This window comes from Brienomyrus brachyistius, chromosome 12 (assembly GCF_023856365.1).
Source record: "Brienomyrus brachyistius isolate T26 chromosome 12, BBRACH_0.4, whole genome shotgun sequence".
In the NCBI taxonomy this organism is placed as follows: Eukaryota; Metazoa; Chordata; class Actinopteri; order Osteoglossiformes; family Mormyridae; genus Brienomyrus; species Brienomyrus brachyistius.
In genome coordinates, this window is record NC_064544.1 from 18,622,348 (window position 1) to 18,643,356 (window position 21,009).

A 21,009-nucleotide genomic window follows, 5' to 3' on the forward strand; every position below is an offset into this window, starting at 1 on the left:
CTTTTCCCGTTAGGGAGACGGGGTCCCTCACCCCCTTGCAGATTGGGAGATGGGGCCACTTGCCGATCAGGAGACGGGGCCCCTAACCCCCTTAATGATTGGGAGACATGGCCCCTCACCCCCTTCCTGATTCAGAGACGGGGCCCCTAACCCCCTTAATAATTGAGAGACATGGCCCCTCACCCCCTTCCTGATTCGGAGATGGGGCCCCTAACCCCCTTAATAATTGAGAGACATGGCCCCTCACCCCCTTCCTGATTGGGAGACGGGGCCACTCACCCCCTTCCTGATTGGGAGACGGGATCTCTCACCCCCTTCCTGATTGGGAGACGGGATCCCTCACCCCTTTCCTGATTGGGAGACGTGATCCCTCACCCCCTTCCTGATGGGAAGACGGGATCCCTCACCCCCTTACCCGATTCGGAGACGGGGCCCCTCACCCCCTTACCCGATTCAGAGACGGGGCCCCTAGCCATGCCACTAGGCACTGGAACAGAACACAGGTGGTCAGCGTGAGCCAGCCGCCTATGGTCGTCTCTCCTGGGGTGTTTTGCAGTAACACTCACACAGCCAGCCTCTCTAGGCCCTTTTTCTCATTTTATTGATACATTATGTACATCCATTTCTCTCATACTGCAGGATCTTTACATCTTTACAATGTTTCCTTTAATGCATACAAAAAGAAATGAGAAAACCAGGATTTCGTAAGCAGTCCAATGGACATTTATAAATCCAATCACTGCAGAACCCAACCGGTGTTTTCTGGCAGGCCAACCAGACCGCGGCTGACTGGGCCTAGCTTGCGAGCTCTAAACCCCCCCCCCCCCCCCCCCCCAGCCCACCTGTACTGCAGCACGTCGTCCAGCCGCTCTGCATGGGTTTGTTACCTAACAGACACGCGCAGCTGGACCCTGGAATTGCAGCGATAAAGGGTTCCTCAGCCGCAGCCCCCAGGAACGCACTGCCTTACTGCGTCACTCACACGCCAGGTTGCGGGGCACCTCTAAAAGCTCATCCTCCCTCCACTCGCACTGCACGTTTCACCCATCTCTCAGGATGATTCATTTTTTTTCACTGTAGGTGTGTAAAGTAATTTTTTTTACCCTTAAATTGTTCTACAGGTCCTGCTACAAAAGGATAAAACGTCCTTGATGCTATTTACATTAAAATACACTTTACAATTTACACATATTAAAATGCTAACTTAAATTTGAACGCATCTTCAGTGTAAACCTTCTTTCCCCGTCCTACTTTTGGACCTGTAAGTTCTGCAGCATGTTCGTTAAAGTCTGTCTGCAGTGGTGATTGGTGAAACGCACAGTGATCAGAGAGGCATCCATCTGATGAGCTGAGCTGAACCTGGCAGCTTTTAGAGATGACCCAGCATTCCTCATTTTCATCACCAAACTGGTAGGATTTGAACCCTTAACCTCCCCCTTCCCCCAGCCCAGCAGTAGAGCTCCATGAACTGTAATGATTAAATGCAGTCTAGTCTGTGAATTTAATAAAAATAGCACTGGGACAGTGGTACCTCCCTTTTAGAGCTCCACCTGTTGGCGGTAACGTTGCCATGCAGTAATTCAGCAGCATAGTGACCACATCAGCCCTGGATAAGTACAGTTAATGGGATGTAACATCCTTGCAGCATTTATGCACTTGACCCAAAGGTTGTACTTTGTGGTTTCTTTTTTATTGCTAGGTAAGACGGCATTTGGAGTGGGATGACCTTCCAAAGAAATCCTTTTAAATATAAGCATTGGTAAAACATGCACAACCTATAAAACAAGCCTTTTGGCAAATGATAACTCTCCATAACGCTAAAAGAACACGTTTCTCTGTACAGCGTGTGGTGTTCATATACGTGCAGGTCACACTGCGTCATCAGCGAAGGCGGTAAAACACAGGGGAAACAAACGGCTGTGCCACAAGCCCGCTCTGTGTCCTCGGCAGCTACAAACGGACCAGTCTTTGGCCACAAAACGCAGGAGGCAATCCAGTTTTGTGTCTCCTCTTCCCCCTCCACCCACCCACCCCCCCGGAGGCTGCGACAGGGACTGACCAGGAAACGTCGCATTAAAGCCACATAGACAAAAATCATCAGTGATAACAGAGCTTCTCAACTAAACATAAGCACCGAATACAGCTATATACATGCAATCAACTTAGTGAAGAACACGATGGCCATCGTTACATAAAGGGAGACTCAGAACGCTCTTCCTTATGCTCTTCTTGTTCTTCTCAACCGGCACAACACCACCAAGTTCTGGCCCAGCTTCTCATACTCAAACACCAAGAGGAAGAGGTTCTGGGTAAACAACCAGCGTGTAGTAGTACCGTCCATGCTTGTGTGTATACTGTAACACCGACGTGCAACCACCAGCCTCCAGCACCTGTGGTGGAGTGCAATTATCACAAGCTCATAGCCACCAGAAGCACCTCATCTTTACAGCCAACAGAAGGTCCTCATCTTCACCCCCGTCATCCTCATCCTTTTAGTGATCAGGTCAGGACCCCTGACATACCCAAAATGATATTGCAAAGATGTTCTGAAGGGCTGCTTGTCAGCTCGCCCAGTAGTCTTGCTGGTGACTGTAACGGCCACAGCGAGGGGTGTCAGGTGCAGCCTGTCATTCTCAGCTCAGTCTGCCCTGGTGCCAACTCGTGCTACCAGGGAATCACCTGAAACGTTTGTCCAAAAGTCAAAGACCCAGGCCCTACTTACTAGTGCGCCTGACCATGAAGGACTTGGCATCCTACTCAGAGAGGAATGACACATGCTCTGCAGAGCAGTGTTTCTCAACCCACTCCTCGTGAACCCCCTAGACCAGGGGTGGCTAATGTCATCCACAAAGGCCCAGTGTGTGTGCAGGTTTTTGGGGTAACCTTTAGGTCAGCTGTTCAATCCCAGGAGTGAGGACTCTTCAGCCAATCAGTCATCTAATTAGGGAGTTGCAGTGAAAACCAGCACACACAACAGCCCTTTCTGGGTAAGATTGGCCACCCCTGCCCTAGACAGTCAAAAACACCATATACCAGGAATGTGTATGTTGGGAGCTGGGAGGGAGCAAAAATGTGGACTGTCTGGGGGTCCCACTGCTATAGTCTGTCACTCTGACAACACACTGATAATTGAGCTCCTATATACAGGTGCTGGCAGGCTGAGCACAAAGAGAATAGCACACACAGGTCATACGTGAGCTGGGCACTTTCAACATGGCATGAACATCGGCCTGGTCAGAGCTCTGACTGACTCCTCGAGGTGAGCAGCAGTGACGGTGCAGCAATGCTGGGAAAGCCCACTCCTGTCTCTGCATATAGCTACGATGCTAAAACTTTTAAACATAAGCCAAATCCACTGGATCTCAAGCCAGTGGTCCATTCCAGTGCCCAAGGAAAACAGCATGCAGATTTATCCCTGACTGGGTGCCATGTTGGCAAGGTATTCATCCAAATTGACTCGCTTCTTGCCCTGAGAGGGTCAGAGGTCATTAGCACCAGAGGATAACACCTGAGGTGCAAACTTCTTGTCACATGACCATCTATCAGGGAAGGTAACACACCGACAACTCAGACCCTCAGCCGTGCAAAGCTCTGGCCATCACAAACAACACATCAACTCATTCGGCAAGGAGGAATTCATTAAGACAGCGGATTGGTCACTAAAAAGAAAAAAATATATACCATTTTGCATTTCTTTCAGATACCTAGATCATTTTCATACAGTACTGCTTGCCACTTACATTCAAGTCTACCAGCTCTACAGCTTCACAGTTGAACAGACCCAGCATGAGATACTGGTTGGTAAAGACGATTGTGCTGTTAATATTTTTGAATCAATGTTCTTAAACTAGGGCTAGGACTTAAGATGTGCTTTCCTGGAGCAGTGTGCTATTGGTTGGCTACGGCCGTCCTGCTCAGAACCCAAAGCTGCACTCCTGGACATTTTATTGTGATTCTTAAACAGCTGATTTCCTTCCATGTACAGGCCTCAAGTGAAACTTCTGAACAAAAAATATACAAAAAGAAAAAACATTCAAAATCCATGTACCAAATCATAAAGCCCTCTAGTGACAGATAAATCCTATCGTATACCAAACGTCTTAGAATCTGCCTACACGTGTATCTACGCCAGATACTAGCTAACGTTCCAGTTCCTCCTTTGCTGTGATCAATCATTTCAGCAATTCAAGTTGGGCAGGATCAAAGAACTCTCAGAATGAAGAGCTTTGCGGTGCACTTTGTGGGTCTTTCAGAACCTTTTTATGATTAAGGTAGTCGTCCCAGGGCCTACTGAAGTGACCTCATCCAGTTTCTGGTTCTTGACTTTGTGCGCTTCTGTGGTGTAAACATAGTGAAGCATATCGGCCGCTGGGATATGTGCTGGAGTGAGAAGGTGAATTCCAACCTGCAATATGACAGCATGCCCAAGTTCACAGCGACCTCACACTTCGATTCCATTACACATGACCTGCTGATTTCTCTCTCACCGTCTGTCCCTAGACTTCACCCATTTGATTTTAAAATAACAGCTGGAAAAATTGCAATGCTTTTAAGTTCAAGGTCACAAGTAACCTAGTATGCAAAATACCATATTTACTGCAATTACATCATGCCCATATAATAGTAATCAGTGTTGGGCATTTGAGGTCTAGAAACTACAAATCCGGACCAGGATTTTGTTTCTACCAACCAGGCGAGTACTCTGAGAGTGTGACTTTATGCTTAACTGGTTGGTACAAATGAAATCCTGGTCTGGATTGATTTCTGGACCTCAAATGCCCAACACTGATCGTTATTATGACTCAGAACAATTTGAACTTCTGTCTTTCATTTGACCTTATTACCCCAAATCTTGACCTTTGATCTGACTGGTGTTTTAGGATTGTGGGAGTGGGGGGGGGGCACTATTGAGGACGCCATCAGAAACACCTAATCGTGTCTGGCTGCTTCCTCCACATTTTTACTCAACATGCTGTGTGCTCAGAGAATGATCCAGCACCGCGTCTAAACATGCCCCCCCACCCCAGCACTAAGAATTGATCCCATCAAAGTAAAACAAGGTTAAAGATGTACAACTCTTCGACTGCCACATGGTTGGTCATCCTACTCAGTTCCTTCAAAGACATGTTTCATGCAAAACAGTAACTCCTTTAAACAAAGAAATACACAAATCATTATATTTTAGGCTAAAAGAGGCGCACTTTCTCTTCTGTAGTTATTTTCTTCAGTTTTGTCATTTACAGGGCAGGCACTGGCACCGGGTACAAAGGCATGCCAGATTTGCATTGATTCTGCAGACTACAAATTGCGAGCATGATGTCATTAGGGCAGTGCGTGTCTTCACGTGCCTCTGATGGACAGCCAGTGAAAGGCCATGGATTTGGGATGCCACACTGCCGCAATGACATCACGGGTGACAAGTTCGAATGTGGGGGGGGGGCCTCAGTGGAGCATGCAGAGGCGGTCAGACTCCAGGGGGCGAGCTATGACACAAGGCAAGTGAATTTTGAGGTGAACGGCTTCAACTTCACTTTTTAAGGTATTCTTTTTTTTTAGTTTTTTTTTTCTCTCACTTTTTACAGATATGTAACAAATCAGGCTCATTGTACTCTAGTCTCTCCTGCTGGTTTTGGCATGGTGTGGAGTAAGTGGAGAGAGTTCTTGGGCATTTTGGTATGTAATGTGCATCTACATACATGTATGCATAAATAAGTTCAGGCGTGGAGATACGCAGCCCATACGCATGATGCTTTTCCTTATACCCGCATTCGTCACTGTTTTCGATGCTGTGTTTTGCAATCTAAATGTCAGTGACAAACAGCCATTAACAGTGTGACCACGCCCCTTCTCTGGTAGCTTTTAAAGAGAAGTTACCTGTTATTAAAGCATGCTTCTTACAATGGCATAGTGCTGCAGCATATCCAGAAAGTTCCACAAGAAAACTTTTAATATTAGAACTAACATCAGGTCAGTTCGTTATGGTACAAATAATCAGTCGATTAGATTAAAAATGAATTTTCATTAATTTCTTAATGAGCCATGCATATGTGTGTACATGCATACCCAAATCTATGTACGCACACACTTGTGCACAAAAGAAAAATTTAAATTAAATAAATAACAAGCCTTCCGTTTTCACATTGATCAGTTTGCTCTTAACGTTTGTTAGCGTTTCATTGTGTTTGTGTCCCCCCCCCCCCCCCCGCCCCCCCAACACACGCAGAGAAGCAGTCATGCACATACACACATGTACGCACGCGCACAAACACACACATGCACGCACACAGTCACCCTCGTGTGTCTGGCCATGTTATGGAGGAAAGGGGTGGGGTGGGGTGTGGGGGGGTCGCTCCATCATCGATTGTCAGAGTGACACGTGCCAGTGCTATCTTCACCTCCCACCGTGGATGCACTTCCCGGATCCGGCGTCTCGGCACGGCACCAGAGCGCTCCAGCCTGCGGGGGAGGGGTGGAGTCTCACAGCCTTTGAAGAGGAGGAGGAGGAGGAGGGGCAGACGAAGAGGTGGGAGGCACGGGTGTCGCTCTGTGCGAGATGTACTCTCCCCTCGTTGTTTGCAAACATGGAGAGGATATACTGCTGTGCTTGAGTTGTCACCTTCGGCAAACGGCTCAGAAAGGAGCGAGAACGAGACCAGCGCGTGTTTGACAGCGATGGGGGGGGGGGCTGGGTGTGCCCCCGCCATCGACCAGGGTGGGGCTGTGGTCCACCTCTGAAACTGACAGGCCCCATCCACTGATCCCTCCTCTGAGGGCCTGACGTTGGTGGAACTGCAGGGACAGGTCATCAGGAGAGTGGGGGTGGGGGTGGGGGGGGGCGGGGTGAGGAGTGATGGGAGGGGTTGCCTCCAAGAAACAATTATCTCACATGTTGCTCGGGATGGAGAGGTTAGGGGAAAGGTGAGATTGATGGAACAGATTCTGCAGTTATGTAAACAAAAAAGAACTAGTAAATAGAAAATAAAATCTGAGGAAGTCAAACAAAAAGAAAAATCAATAAAACGCTGGTTACTTAGTATGACTGATAGTAGTAGTAATATAGTGATGAGGCGCAGTGGAGGGAGCAGGCCTCAGCTCGCTGGCTGAAGATCTACTCCTCACGCAGCTGCAGCCGGTAGCGATGGTAGCGGATCTGGAAGAACATCCTCTCCAGCAGCGAGTGGCTCATGCCGGGCAGCGTGTGCTCCTCGCTCTCGCCGGCATGCCGGAAGCCCAGCGACTCGTACAGCTTGTGGGCGGCCGGCTTGACGGCGGTCGTGCCCAGTACCACGGCCGAGTAGTTGTTGTGCACGGCGAACTCCAGCACGCGCCGGCCCAGTGCCTTGGCGATGCCCTTCCCTCGGAAGCGCGAGTCCACCGACATGCGACGCAGCTCCACCGCATTGTCCTCCTCCCGGCCCTGCGCCGCCACCATTCCCACCACGCTGCCGTCCAGCACGGCCACCCAGAAGCTGGAGCCTGTGGACAGGTGGGGGGAGGAGAAGTCAGTGCCACCAGGAGCAGCACCGAACCTGAGAAGCTCTTCTGTACGCTCTGTGGATGTAACCTCTACTTCATTTGTTGTGTCTGGCTAAGAATCGCTTTGTCATTTTTGTGCGTAATATTGAAATTGTTATACAAAATTTACATTACGACTCCATATTAGGTCATGGAGTTCGTTATTATCAGTGGATGCAGGCTCCTCTGGTTTTGGATCAAAAGGTCCTCTAGCCCTTTGCTACAGGCCTACAGCTTCCATCTGAAGACATGCTCCCTGTCCACACAGAACAGGATCACCCATCGGCCATGTCTGAAGCCCAGGGGGGTGACAAACACGTGGAGCAGGTCACGACCGCCCAGCTGGACAAATCAGTACTGCCTCCGTTTCTCACATGGACACAAATGATCATCTGTGCATACAGGAGGGTTTATCTGGACAAGATGATTGGTCAGACCACAGTCATACGCAACGTAAAAGGTCACACATGGAGGGAAGAGTGACACCAAAGCACAGACTGACACATGGTAACAGTGATGACTGAGCTCTAAGGGATCCCTCAGCAAGAGTGCCTGCTGTGACCCTCAGCTCAGCAACAGTCACTGTCAACTTCCCAAGATGCTTATAGAACGATATGGGTGTCTGCATGCTATACAAGCCTCTTAGTGTCAAGTAACCTCAAAGTGGTATCATACTACAGGTTATCTGCTTAACAAAACACGAATCCATAACCATCCACACAGACCAACCAAGCAAAACATACCCAAGCACCCACCCATTTTCTAATTACTGTGCCCTGCACCCTGCAACAGCCCAGGCTGGGGCTGTGAGCACACTGAAGGAGCTGATAGTGAGAATGCAGACTCCCATTCCGGGGGGACTGCCGTCGTGCCCTTCAGCACGGTACTTAACCCAGATTGTCTTCATATGTTCAGCTACGCAAACCTGCCAGCCTGGAACACGGAGCGTGCAGCTTCTCCGTCTGCCTGGGTCCTTAATTACCCACGATTCCGGATGCAGATTGAATGCATCACACCACCCTAATCACGTTAAACCCGGTGCATAAGCATCATGGCTCCCCTTCCAGCCATGCTGGAGCAAATTACTTTTAGGTGCATCTGTAATCATAAACATGTAGGAGAGATTGCTAAATGTTTATTTCATAACCCCCAAAGCAAATTAATTTAATATCATCTTTTAAGCAATTGTTACATTCTTAATCCTTTAATTAAACAGATCACTTCTACATTAAGGTCATTATTAATTTATCCCCCTGCTTGTGAAATCCGCACAAATGTTACCACAGATGTACTTGAAACTGTTTTGTCACTTAGTTTCATCATTATTCTTTTATGTCAGGTTTAGAAATTGCTTCAGATTCGTGGCTACAAAGTTGGCTTCTGAGAATCGAATTCACAAGAAAATGGAGGCACCTAGAATCAAGTGACCATACTGCATCTTCTATTATTGTTACAAGTTGATTAGTCTACACACCACTGAGATGAAGTGTGGCCTGAATATAGAATTGGGGACGTGCCATGGCAGAGCAATGAGGCACCAACTCCATGCAGGTGTTCCACATGGGCATGAAACCTTCTTTTGAGCAGCCACTCTGTACTATTACACGTTCTCTTATTTTCTTAGGAAAAAAGCAACGGACCAAATCACTTGAGATGAACTAGCCAAATTAGAGTAGAAAATCTACCCTGCACTGACTTTTTCAATCCCTAACCATCCTAACCAACTTACGAGGCTGCAGGCTTGTTGGCTACAGTGTCCGCTATTAACACTAATGAATTTATGGAAGCCTTAGAAAAAAGGGTAAGATTACACCTGACATTCAGCAGATGGTCACTAACTCTAAAATATGATCACTAACAACCATGGCAACCGTGTTTCAGCAACTTCTGTCTAACTGATGAACATGGACCAACAACATTCCTTTTAAATTGTAATACATGTCCATTAGGCTCCACTCCTTCTTAAATATTCCCTGGAAATCAAGTTTATGCTTAACATGTGCTTCCTATCAGTCCTTGTTCCGGACTCGGAATGAGCTGTCAGACCCACTATAACCACAAACCTGACTCAAATCTCCAATTACTTTCAAACAATTCCTGAAAATGTAGCTGCATTCCAACTGCAACATACCAAGATAATGTACCTATGCAGACTTGTCTTTTCCTCTGATTTAAATAATCCTCATCATTATATCTGACAGCTGTACTCCACAGCCATGGTCTTTCATCAACATACGGGGTCCCACAGGGACTGGTGCTGGGACCAGCATGGTTCTCCCCGTGTGGGAAGATCATACAACATCATACCAGAGAAACCAGCACTTCAATCAGATCTAATAGCTCTTAGCACAGCATCTTCAGCCTTAAGTAAAAAACCCAAACAGTTCTGAATCTCCTGTTAACTAGCTTAGAAAAAAACTCAAAAATAATGTGAAACTAAAGCAAATTCTTTCTGTAAAGAGAAAAACATGCAGATTGACCTGTTTGCTTTTGTATATATTACCTTGTTCCTTTAGAACAGGCCACACACTAGAGGTTCTAAATCATCCACCAAGAACCTGGTACTCTTCTGGTTGCTAATGGCAACTAAGGTGAACAGTGGCTGTGTCCAAATTCAGGGTCTGCATCCTTCTAAGGCTGCGTTTGAAGTCACAGTGCTGAGGTATGACTTTTCCGATTCGAAGGCTTCAAATGCGGTCTAGAAATGGTCCTTCTTTTGCAAAGTCGCACAGGATGCACACGATGGATCCTTTGCAGCACAAATTATCCCAAGATTCACTGTGCGGAGGTAAAGTGGGTTCTGTCCCGGGTAGGCAACAGGAATGGTGCTTCGTGACTCAAGGGTAAGGGTGGGAACAGCTGGTTGCAAATTGGAAACTATCCATAGGCCAGACTGTCCCATTTGACAATGCTCCTTCGAAGGATACAGCACCTGAATCAGGACACAGCCACTGAGCCTGAGCTGCACAGCCTGCAGCCTTGATTGGTACAGACAGCACCATATGACCTGCTAACCACCACTGATTGGCCACCCTGTCTTCTCTGCTCCACAACAGGTAGTCACTGATATCTGCATGTCTAGGGGGTTGGCCAGCCTGCCGGCTTTCTCCTAGAGCCACCATTAGAGATTCTCTCCAGTCCTCCCCTATCTTCTCCACTATCACCTCCTCAGATTTTTACTACCATGTAACATTACCTGTGGTTATATCAGTCCGTGCTGCTGTTTCAATGTTAAGTGCTGTGCTGTTATTTTAAATGTTGCATGGTGGTAAAATTGAGGCTGAATCCTCACACATAATGGCCAAGGCAAAGACTCAGCAGACTGGATGGGAGATACCAGGTCCAATTGCATGGGGCCATACAAGGTTAAATCTGGATCGATCTAATTGTGATGGAGAACCCACGGCCCACAATGACCTTACTCATTAATTATACATCATCACATAGCTGTGGTACTTTGAATATTGTGGCTTTAGGGCAGCAAGAAGATGCCAGTGAGCCGGCACCGGTACCACATGGGGCTGGGGGCAGGGCAGGCATATGGGCAACTGAGGGCGCTGACAGCCTCCTACCATCTGTCTGCAGAAACACGGTGCCAAGGGGCGGCCGGGCTACAGCTCAGCTCGCTCTCTACACCACATATTTAGCAGCTTGGTAATCACCAAAACAAAAGGGGGGCTGGTGGAGCTTCTGGCCCGGGGAGGACGGGCTTTGATGTCCCCGCTCCTGCGGACTGCGCAAAGCCTCTTGCCGGCCTCTTTTCACGTCACCATACGGGGCACTAGACACGTTTCATCTGTGAGAAGCGCCAAACATGGAGCATGTTCTTATGGGGGACTTGCGGGGTCCTGGCTGCATTAATCGCCAAACGATCATCACGGACGTGACAGCGAGGACCAGCATTCCCTTCTGCTCACCTGGGCGGGCAAGCGAGTCCAGGAGGAAAGAAGGCGGGCACTCTGGGCCGCGACCGGAGGGGGGGTTTGGGAGAAGCAGCAGCAGACACAGTACCATCCTCGGCGTTCACACAGAGGGAGGGAGGGTTTTGGGGATGTGCTGGGGGGACAAACCCAGCCTTAACTCTGGCGCCTCGCGTCTCCTCCCACGACTTGGCGAGGAAGGGGGCGCAGAGACGGCCCCCACAGCACCTCCACGCGGCGGGGGCTCGGAGGAGGAACGAGGAATCTGCTGGTTAAGAGTCAGATTTGGAGAACGAGAGGTGCCGGTTAGACGGTGGCGAGACTAGGGGACACGCATCCATGTTCAGTCCTCCTGGGGGTGGGCGGGGCCGACGGCGCTCGAGTTAGGAGCAGCGTTCACAGCCCGAGGCGACATGGCTGGCGTCGCTACAAGGCTGCAGAGAAAAACACCTCCGCACCTGCACCTCGGACACCCTTTCAGGGAATGGAAAGCTAGGCTAATTCGCTCGCTCACCGATCTTCATTGTCAACAAGGAAAGCAAAAGCGAAGCAAAAGGACCCATCGACTCGATGCCACTTCATTGTGGACACTGCGTTAACTAGCTGCTCCTAAATTGGCATACAAGCTGAGTGTAAGAGGGAGTAAGCCTGGGCTGGCTGGCTGCTGTAGCCACTGTGTGCGAATCCCACACTGTGAGATCATGTTAATCTCCATGTGTGGAATCAGATGGAAGCTCATTACGAAGCTCGTGTCTTACTGCAGCTCACAGGTGTAATGCTAAGGCCTACTACTTGCTAAATCCCCTCAGCAGGACTGGCTGGAGGGGGGGGGGGTGGATGGACAATGAGATTAAGGTCTACTTGGGGGGCCTTTTGGAACCAGTTGGTTTGGAGTTGGGCTGTCTATTCCTCCCTGGATTCACAGCCGACTCCCTTTGCCCCGACCTCTGAACGAGCTGCCTCAGACAGATCGCTAAATCACCAGATGGACTGAATGGCAGGGCAGACATTCACGGAGAGGATGACGCGGCGCCTGCCACGGGGGGAGGAGGCCTGCGTCTCGGCTCACGTGTGCCAGGCTATTTTAGACGCCGGCGGAGCTGAAAATGGCCATACAAATCGATGAGAGAGCCGACCGGGTGCCTGCGGACACTGCAGAAGGAACACCTTCATCAAGCCAAGATAGCGCAACCCCCCATAGAGAAAACCTCCTCTAAACGGGAGAGTCTTTGGGATGGGGGTGGGGTGCTGAAATATCACAATAACTGCACTGTCACTCGGCATTATTCTCATGCTCCATCCAGGGTTCAATCAATCATTCAGTTCTGGAGTTATGCTTTCAGCCTGAAACATGCTATTCCAAAGGTGAACATCTTCGTCTATTTCCCATGGTTATTGGCGTGGAGGCCATGTGAGTCTGACATGTACTTGATTTATGAGCGATTAATCTTCTCACAGAGTACATCTCCACAAACATCAGCCGGGCCTTTCATCCAGCCAAGTCTTGGGGCCCGTGTGCTAAGGCCACAATCGGGGTAGTTTGACACTCGGCCGCTACTTTCTGTAGCTGCATTTCGAGTGCCTCCGAACATCTGGCTGGCCGGCAGTAAAAGGATCTCTGCATCAATCAGATGCCGCTCTCAGGACCTGGGCGATTTATACTGGCCCCCTCTGACTCACCTTTCACAGAAACCGAATGAAGGAAGTATCCAGAGACTTAAAATTCAATAGGCCAAACTGGCTAGTATATTCACGCCCATCATCTCAGTGCAGATGAGGATATCTGAGAGCACTGCTAAGGTACGGGGGGAGGGGAGCCGGAAAGGGTTTACAAAGTGACCTTAAGGAAATAAGTTCCTAGTAACAAAATGCTACAAATACCCAAGATATATCCCTGTCCCAAGCAACAAAGATCTCAGCACTTAAGGAGATACACCCGTCAGGTCGTTTACGTAGAATGCACCAATTTATGCAAAATGTACTTATTTGATGTTAAGCAATGCAGAAGAAACAATTATATAATCTATGTATCACTAAGTTATACTTTGGGTTCCCTGACAATGTGACTAAACGTGTGATTTTAGAGCTGAAGTGGGTGTTGCATTTCTTGCAAGGAAAAGTTGAGGGTAGTCAGAACATAACAATGTAATGTAACAATGTTACAGCCTCACTTGTGTGGGGTATTAGGTTTCACTGCTGGAGGGAAAAAATGAAAAACATATTTCTGGAAAGAATATTCCGGCATGTTCCCCCCTCCCCCTCCCCCACACAATTTCTAAGGGCCTCCCTGGTGGTGATTCTGGATTTCCCAGGCTGGCCCTTTGCGTCGCCCACCTGTCAGTGTCATGAGAGGGAGGGAGATTCTCAGTGACGCACACGCTTATCGCCACGGAGGACCAGGGAAACAGCTCGGCAGGTACATGGAGCCCCGACCCGAGGCTGCCGTCACGTCCAAGTGGCCCTACAGTCTGCCTTTCTCTTTAAATAATGGCAGCATGCCGTACCTACAGCCATAACCACAACTGCCATTAGTGCCAAGTGGAAGCTCTCCCGTGTCAGCTGGTAGGAGCACTTCCAGCAGGATTTAAACATGAGAAGACAGCTATTCGGATGGACCTTTAGGACTCTGAGGCCAGGTATTGATTACGGCACCCGGCATCTCCCGCTAATCCGGCCGCCAGCGGCACCCTGGGTGGCCCAGAACCGGAAAGTGAAGAGTGAGGATTAAGCTGCTTATGTTTCAGATCCAAGCCCAGGGCTTCCAGCTCCAATGCAGCACAGTGCAGTGCTGACACCAGCCTGACAAAGCCTCACGCCGACTGGCATTACTGCACAGAGAGCATCTTCATGAAAAGATGTCTCCAGGTTGCGACGGCAGCAGAGTCGCATCAAAAATGCGACCGTGAGCAGACGCGTCTAAGGGGACCTCTGCACGCATGCGCCGGCTGCACGTGGCCGTCGCACTAATGTACATTCACACCACACACACACAACCCAAAGTGCCTTGGCTATTTATTTATACATTTGCAGTTTCCCCCAAGTTCCTGTCTTTATTTATCTACGTATCATGTATTTATATACTCTCACACACACCCAATCTTCTGTGCCTATTCATATACGCGACTCATTTATGCATTACACACATACACACACACGTGCCTCAGGGCCAAGGGACAGCCTGTTGCTGAGTCAGAGACCAGGGAGCATAGTGGAGACCTGCAGTCATCAAGCCTGCTCAGGATACCTGGCCCTGCATATACCTGCACGTCACCTGGACCTTTGGCAAACTCCTCTCCATGACCCTATGGTGGTGAAAGACGTTCAGCCTGCTTGATGGAAGCTATTCATTGCACAGCAGACTAACATTGTAATTCTCCTGTGTCTCTAACTCAGCGCTGAACCAGCTACAGACCACAGCACCTAACGATATGGAGGGTTCATCATGTAATAGCCACTGCATTAAACTATTATAGGTCCTCATCTTGCTCCAATCAAGCCCTTTTCTTTACCAAACGTTCTTACTTGTACTGTTTTTCCCTAATAGCTGACATGTGTGGTGGTGAGGATGTGCGTGCTGCTGCAGCAAGTCAGCTGTGGGGCCCACATGATGGACAGGTCAGGTGGCCAATGAAAGCCGAGGACAGTCATTACGTCGCACGTCTGACATCACAGTGAGTTTGCATGTTCGGATGCGGCGTGATTGTACAAAACACAGTCTCATCGTGTCATGGTGGTTCTGTGTATAAATATGTGAATACAGTTAACGATTATTCCAAATTAACAAGAAAGGATATTAAACAACATATCAGTGGATGAACGTAAAGTTTCTTAATGTTTCCAATGTGTGGTAACCTAAACATTTATATAAAACAAAAAAATAACAAAACCTCTTCTGTTAGTTGTTTGTCTACTTAACTGGAAAACTTCAGCTTCTTACCTGCGGGTTTTATGTAATACTCTTCGATGTCAGCCATGTCCGTGTGCAGTACGCAATCGAGATAGGCGAGGATAACTTTCCTACTGAAGTAATACCGCGCACCCAATAGAATGAACGGCACGCCGCAGGTCAGCGTGAAGGATTTGGTCACAAGAAAGCACATTACTATGGAGATAAGGAAGAAAAATAAACGACACCTGTCAGAAAAGAGAATTAAATGTTGATTGACGGAATTGACCCAGAGTGCACACAAATACATTCAAAATGTATAGCAAGTTCTTACAAAAATATATATGCATTAATTCCACAGTAATTCTATATGCGCAGTATCAAGAAATCAATGGAATAACACATTTCAAAAAGATCAACTTATCTGAGATAAACCGAAGTTGCTGATAATATTCTAATTTAAAATTTGACATGTGGCTGTATGCACATAAGTATTCAGAGACTCGTGCCTTTTAGAAGTTCACATTGGGGTTGTATTTCCCACACATCCTCACATGGGGGCGCTTGTGCAGAGAGACCGGCACAGGCAGGCTGCGCATCACTGCATGTCTTGTGCTTCCCCCATGGCTGGGGACATGCAGTATGCCGTCACTCCACTGCACCACGATGTGGCATGTTTACTGTGAGCATGCGGCTTTATTTCTGATTGGCCTGCAGTATGTGCGTACATACACATTTTTACTCAAAAGCAAAATAATAACGTAAATTGCAATAAACCGATGTGTCCGGACAGTTGCGCGTCTCCATCACTTACCACGTTACAGACATACGCCTGGCGTATACATTGTTTTCATTTTGAGCGGTCGGACGTACATTTATATAGAGAACGTGGCATGATGTTATACTGTTTTCTGCTCAGTCAATGAAAGATGAAATCATTTCCTTTACTGCTAATTGCAAAGCAGGGCGCTACCTATATCAACAACCACAATCATTAGTGAAACATGTCAATTTAAACGTATCTGACAGTTATGGACAGTCACCGTGAAAATTAAATCGCCTACTGCCGTGCACTAAGTGTAAGCACGATAATCATGCGTGATCTTTAATGTCGCTGCATTGGGGAGCCCGGCGTGCGCGCGCGGACCGGCTCTGCGAGCTCGTGATGAAAGTGCCCGCGCAGACTGTGGGCAGATCCCTCATTCATTCATTCATTCATGCGTCCGCCCGGCGTCGTACACGCACACTGAACACATAACACTGGCTCGGCCGCTTTCCCATCGACAGTCAGACATGCAGGCATGCATTCGCCATGCCTTTGTGTGGCTAAGAATGCTAGGAAGTCGCATGCCGGTACCTTAAGAAAACGTGACGAACTAGACATATCAAGATACACAATTTATTAACAAAACAGAAAAGTCGCCGTGTGTATGTTTTTTTTTCTTTACGCTCCAAAGCATTTAACTCACCCTACCTTCATCCAAAGCAAATATCCAAAATTAATATTTCGAATACTAAAACAAATCTATTCTATATCTATATTCGCATTTTTAAAAATCTGCTGGAACCGAAAAAAACGGTTTTCCATAAATTCATATAATCGATCACTGGCCAGTGTACGAGCATGTTACTTACGTGTCAGAAAAGCATACAGGAATTGCGTTTGAGTTTGATGTTTAAGCCCCCGAAATGCAGTATTGGGGATTCGCTCCATTATCCCTTCACAGAAGATGCGACGGACCTCCACATGGTCCGAGCGCTGAAATTCACGGATGAATACTGTATCACTTTTCACATCTTTCCCCTCTACTGTATTTGGGGACGGCGATGCAGAAGTCCATATTTGAGAAGAGGAAAGAATAATTGAATCTTTTTTGGTCCCAGGTATGGTGTCATGTTCATCGGCTACAATTTTTGTCTCGCAAACCATTTTTGGAGGAGAACAATGCATGCAACTGGCCTCGGCTATACTTGGAACGGGAATGAAAAAATTAAAGATTTTTTTTCTCAATGGATTTTTTAATATATGAACTAAAAGAAAACGGCGAATGCACTGCTGCAACCCTGAGCTCTCTCACGACCGGGAGAAAGCGGTGCATTTTAAGCAGTACTTATAATGCTGTATAGCGGACGAATTCAGGTTCTGGGGCCATGGTGGCCTGCTCGTTTTTTATTGGTTGTGCCGGTGCGCCATGTGATGCTGGGAGGAGGAGTTAGGCAGGGCGAGAAGCACCTTGTCGCTTCGCTTTTTAAAAACCGCACATTTTTGCAGTGTGCCGCAGAAATCCTATACGTTCATATGTAAGTGTAAAGTGCGTGGGCGTTCGTCTCAAACGCGTTCGCCACGCAGCTACACGGTGGAGCTCGTGTTCGGGGCCATCCAACACAAATGTCCCTTACGTCGACTTGCAAATACGCAGCGCCTTGGAAATTACTGATCGCACCTCGTGTATGTATGATGCACAATGGTGTGCTGCGATATGATGCCCCACAGAACAGTGTGTAAAATAAAAACAGCGAGACGCCGGAAGGATAAACGCGTTCGTCTTTGTTATTTAAATATATCTCGTTAGTTTTCTCCCACCCGGCATCACTGAGTGACAGGTTTGGTGCACTGCAGTGGTTCCGTTTCAGCTTTTAATAACCTTACCCGCTATACATGTTGACACACACGCTTAACCAAGTCCGCCAGCGTTTTAACTTCACCGCTATTTACGTGCAGCGGAATTCCTGCCATTGCCGTGCGCGCATGTGTGCAGCGTTATCATGGGATAATCAGAATCATGCGAATCAAAATGCAAATGTTGCAGCTTCCAACACAGCATTCATGTCAAGTGGACTATTAAATGATCCTTTAATTTTATTAACACACAAATAAAGCGAATAACGATCCATTAATATTTGTACGAGATTGCATTTCTCATACCAAAAAAATTTAACACTCAGAAAAAGCTTTCTCGCCGGAATCACATACAGAAGAACTAGTTTAGACTGGATCACTTCTCCCCCCCCCCCCCCGCAGACACGGACTCACACACCTCCCTTTCTTCACCAAACCCCTCCCCCTTCTTAGGAAAACGCAAAAGGAAAAAAGAAAGTTGGACGGGTTCGTTAAAAATACACAAAATGAAGCAACCGCAAAATATACGCATATAGGATATATATATGTATTTCTGCGACGCTCGCATGTGATGCAGTAATGCTTTTGGGCGTTTAAAAGATTATTCAGAGGCGTCTGGAGACGATGTTGCTTCTTTATTTCACAGCATCAGCACCTGCGACTGACCATGCAGACGGGAGGTGCCAGTGGGCATGCGCAGCGCGCTTCGACGGCGGCGCGACTGCAAGCGAAGATGGTGCCCGAGTAACCGAGACACTCCCCCTTCAGCGACAACGTAAACGGGATCATTCCAGCAGTCAAAAGTGAACCAAGTATTTTCCTCATCCCAGTAAATTTATGCACAAAGGTAGCTAAAAAACCAAAAACTTTATTCTCGTTGTTATTGTGTTCATTTTTGAGCCAACAATATGATGTGTGTTTGACCATTTCGTTTCCATAGATAAATATTTTTTTGTGTCCCGGCAAGTCCTTAAGGTCTTACTGAAGCCATACCAAGAGATTTACTGAGTATGAGCTCTCAGATGTTGAGACGGGGCAACGCAGAGGACCGGCGGCCTCACTGGATGGGCTTTTTAAGTGCGTTTCAGGTCACCAGAGGATGGACTTCAGCTGCCAGTGTCAACTGTCCCCAAAATGCCCCCAGCGTACATCACTCTGCCTCACCCTTCACTTGTCCCCCCCTTCAGCATTACTCTTGGCAAAGACTGAGGGGCCACCAAGGGACGCATCCGGGGGGGCCCCCCAAGCCAAGAGAATAATGACAGTGACGATGGCCACCACCATGGACTCCTCTTCTGTCCTCACCTCCGTGTCCATGGAATCCTCCCCCAGCCTGAAGCATCTCACCCCCCCGGCCACCCCCTTCCAAGTGCTGGTCTCCATGGCGTTGTGCTTTGCCACCCCCTCCCCCACCCCCTCTGCCCTGACATACGTGCATAAGTCATCGTACCACAATCAGTACGGGACTCTGCTTAAGAAACAGCAGAGGAGCATGTGTGTCCAGACCTGAACACAAAGTGTTGAACGTTTGTGGTCTTCACTCCCCTCAGTCACTCCCAAAGCACACAGTGCCGGGTGCCAGTTAGGATGCCTGGGCTAAGGACTGATTCACGTAGACAAATACTGCTTGGGACTGACCTCGTCTGCACAAATTAGTATTCCATCATACATATCATGAAAGAATTGCCATTTTAGTGTATCCACTTAGGTTGGTAATAAAATTGATGTCACACAAGAGTAATGATGGAATATTTTAACACTAACATTTGACTACTTAGCAGAAGTTTAATCAGAGTCATCTGGCAGGCATTACAGGCCACTCTTTTTTATACAGTTCTCCTTATATTTTTTAGGACACATCTAATAAAAAGGACTGTTTTCTCTGTGTTCTTTTGGTGCCGGATCTGAACGTTCCACCTTTGTGTTAAGCGTTGCCCTCAGTCCAAGCTGTTATTGGAACGAGGCCAAATCAGCGGCTCATAATGAGGACGGGCCCCTCCAATCGCGTCACACACACGTACGCCTGCATATCCACGGCTCTCCTTTTATAGCAATGGGAGCTGTTGACTGATTGCTTTGAAGGAACTGACTGGGAGATGGATTCTCAACCCCTCCTCCAACGCCCTAACGACCCCCCCCCACCCACCCACCCTTGCTCTCAACAAGGACCTTTTTCTGGGGCCCCAGTCTGAGCCCCACACATCATATTAATGAGCAAATGAATGTCCCTAGATGTAGATCCTCTTAAGAAACTGAGGTGGCCTCTTTCAGCTGTCAGAACTGAGAAACCGTTATTATGAATAAAATGAATAATTCCAGCAGTAAAATTACATGGTCGACATCAGTGATTAAGTATCAGTGGTTAAGGACTGAATATATGCAAACATAAGTTGGGATATTTTCTGAGATGCAATTAAAACAAAAATCTGTGATTTATCAATTCATTTGAACCTTTATTTAACTGACAAAAGTAAAAAGAAAAGATTTTCAACAGGTTCACCGACCAACTTAATTGTATTTTGTAAACATACACAGAGTTAGAATCTGATACCTGCAACACGTTCAATAAAAGTTGGGATAGAGGCATATTTACCATTGTGTTACATCACCTTTCTTTTTTAGTTGTTTTGGAACTGAGGGTACTAATTATAGGAATTTGTAATTGCAATTGCAATTGAAATTTTTGTCCATTCTTGCATGATGTAAGATTTTAGCTGCTCAACAGTCCGTGGTTGTCGTTGCCATGAAGGACAATTCAAGTGACGTCTGCAGAAGCCATTCAGAGTTTGGTACACAGACCACTATTATGGCAATGGGGCATAATTAATACCATTCTGCTCACAGAGAGGGGCGGCATGGTGGTGCAGTGGTTAGCACTGTTGCCTCACACCTCTGGGACCCGGGTTTGAGTCTCCACCTGGGTCACATGTGTGCGGAGTTTGCATGTTCTCCCCATGTCGTTGTGGGGTTTCCTCCAGGTACGCCGGTTTCCCCCCACAGTCCAAAAACATGCTAAGGCTAATTGGAGTTGCTAAATTGCCCATAGGAGTGCATGTGTGAGTGACTGG

At 47.6% G+C, this 21,009-nt stretch overlaps 1 protein-coding gene and 1 long non-coding RNA gene across 4 annotated transcripts; one reads left to right on the plus strand and one right to left on the minus strand.

Annotated features, from left to right (window-relative positions):
- Positions 1 to 842: 842 nt before the first annotated feature.
- Positions 843 to 17,441, minus strand: nat8l (N-acetyltransferase 8-like). Of its 3 annotated transcripts, none has more exons than XM_048971342.1 (3): positions 16,957 to 17,433; positions 15,373 to 15,537; positions 843 to 7,476 (listed from the first exon to the last, which is right to left on the minus strand). In XM_048971342.1, the coding sequence occupies exons 1-3, from the start codon at positions 17,270 to 17,272 to the stop codon at positions 7,109 to 7,111; spliced, it is 849 nt and encodes a 282-aa protein (XP_048827299.1). In that variant the 5' UTR covers positions 17,273 to 17,433; the 3' UTR covers positions 843 to 7,108. The 3 variants fall into 3 exon arrangements, with proteins under 3 accessions (XP_048827299.1, XP_048827301.1, XP_048827300.1); XM_048971344.1 differs by having other exon boundaries at positions 15,373 to 15,569; positions 16,957 to 17,092; XM_048971343.1 differs by lacking the exon at positions 15,373 to 15,537 and having other exon boundaries at positions 16,957 to 17,441.
- Positions 17,442 to 17,599: 158 nt separating this feature from the next.
- LOC125705043 (uncharacterized) lies at positions 17,600 to 18,956 on the plus strand. The gene is made up of 3 exons (XR_007381336.1): positions 17,600 to 17,622; positions 18,588 to 18,788; positions 18,882 to 18,956. It is a non-coding gene; the product is annotated as an uncharacterized LOC125705043 (long non-coding RNA).
- The last annotated feature ends 2,053 nt before the right edge of the window (positions 18,957 to 21,009 follow it).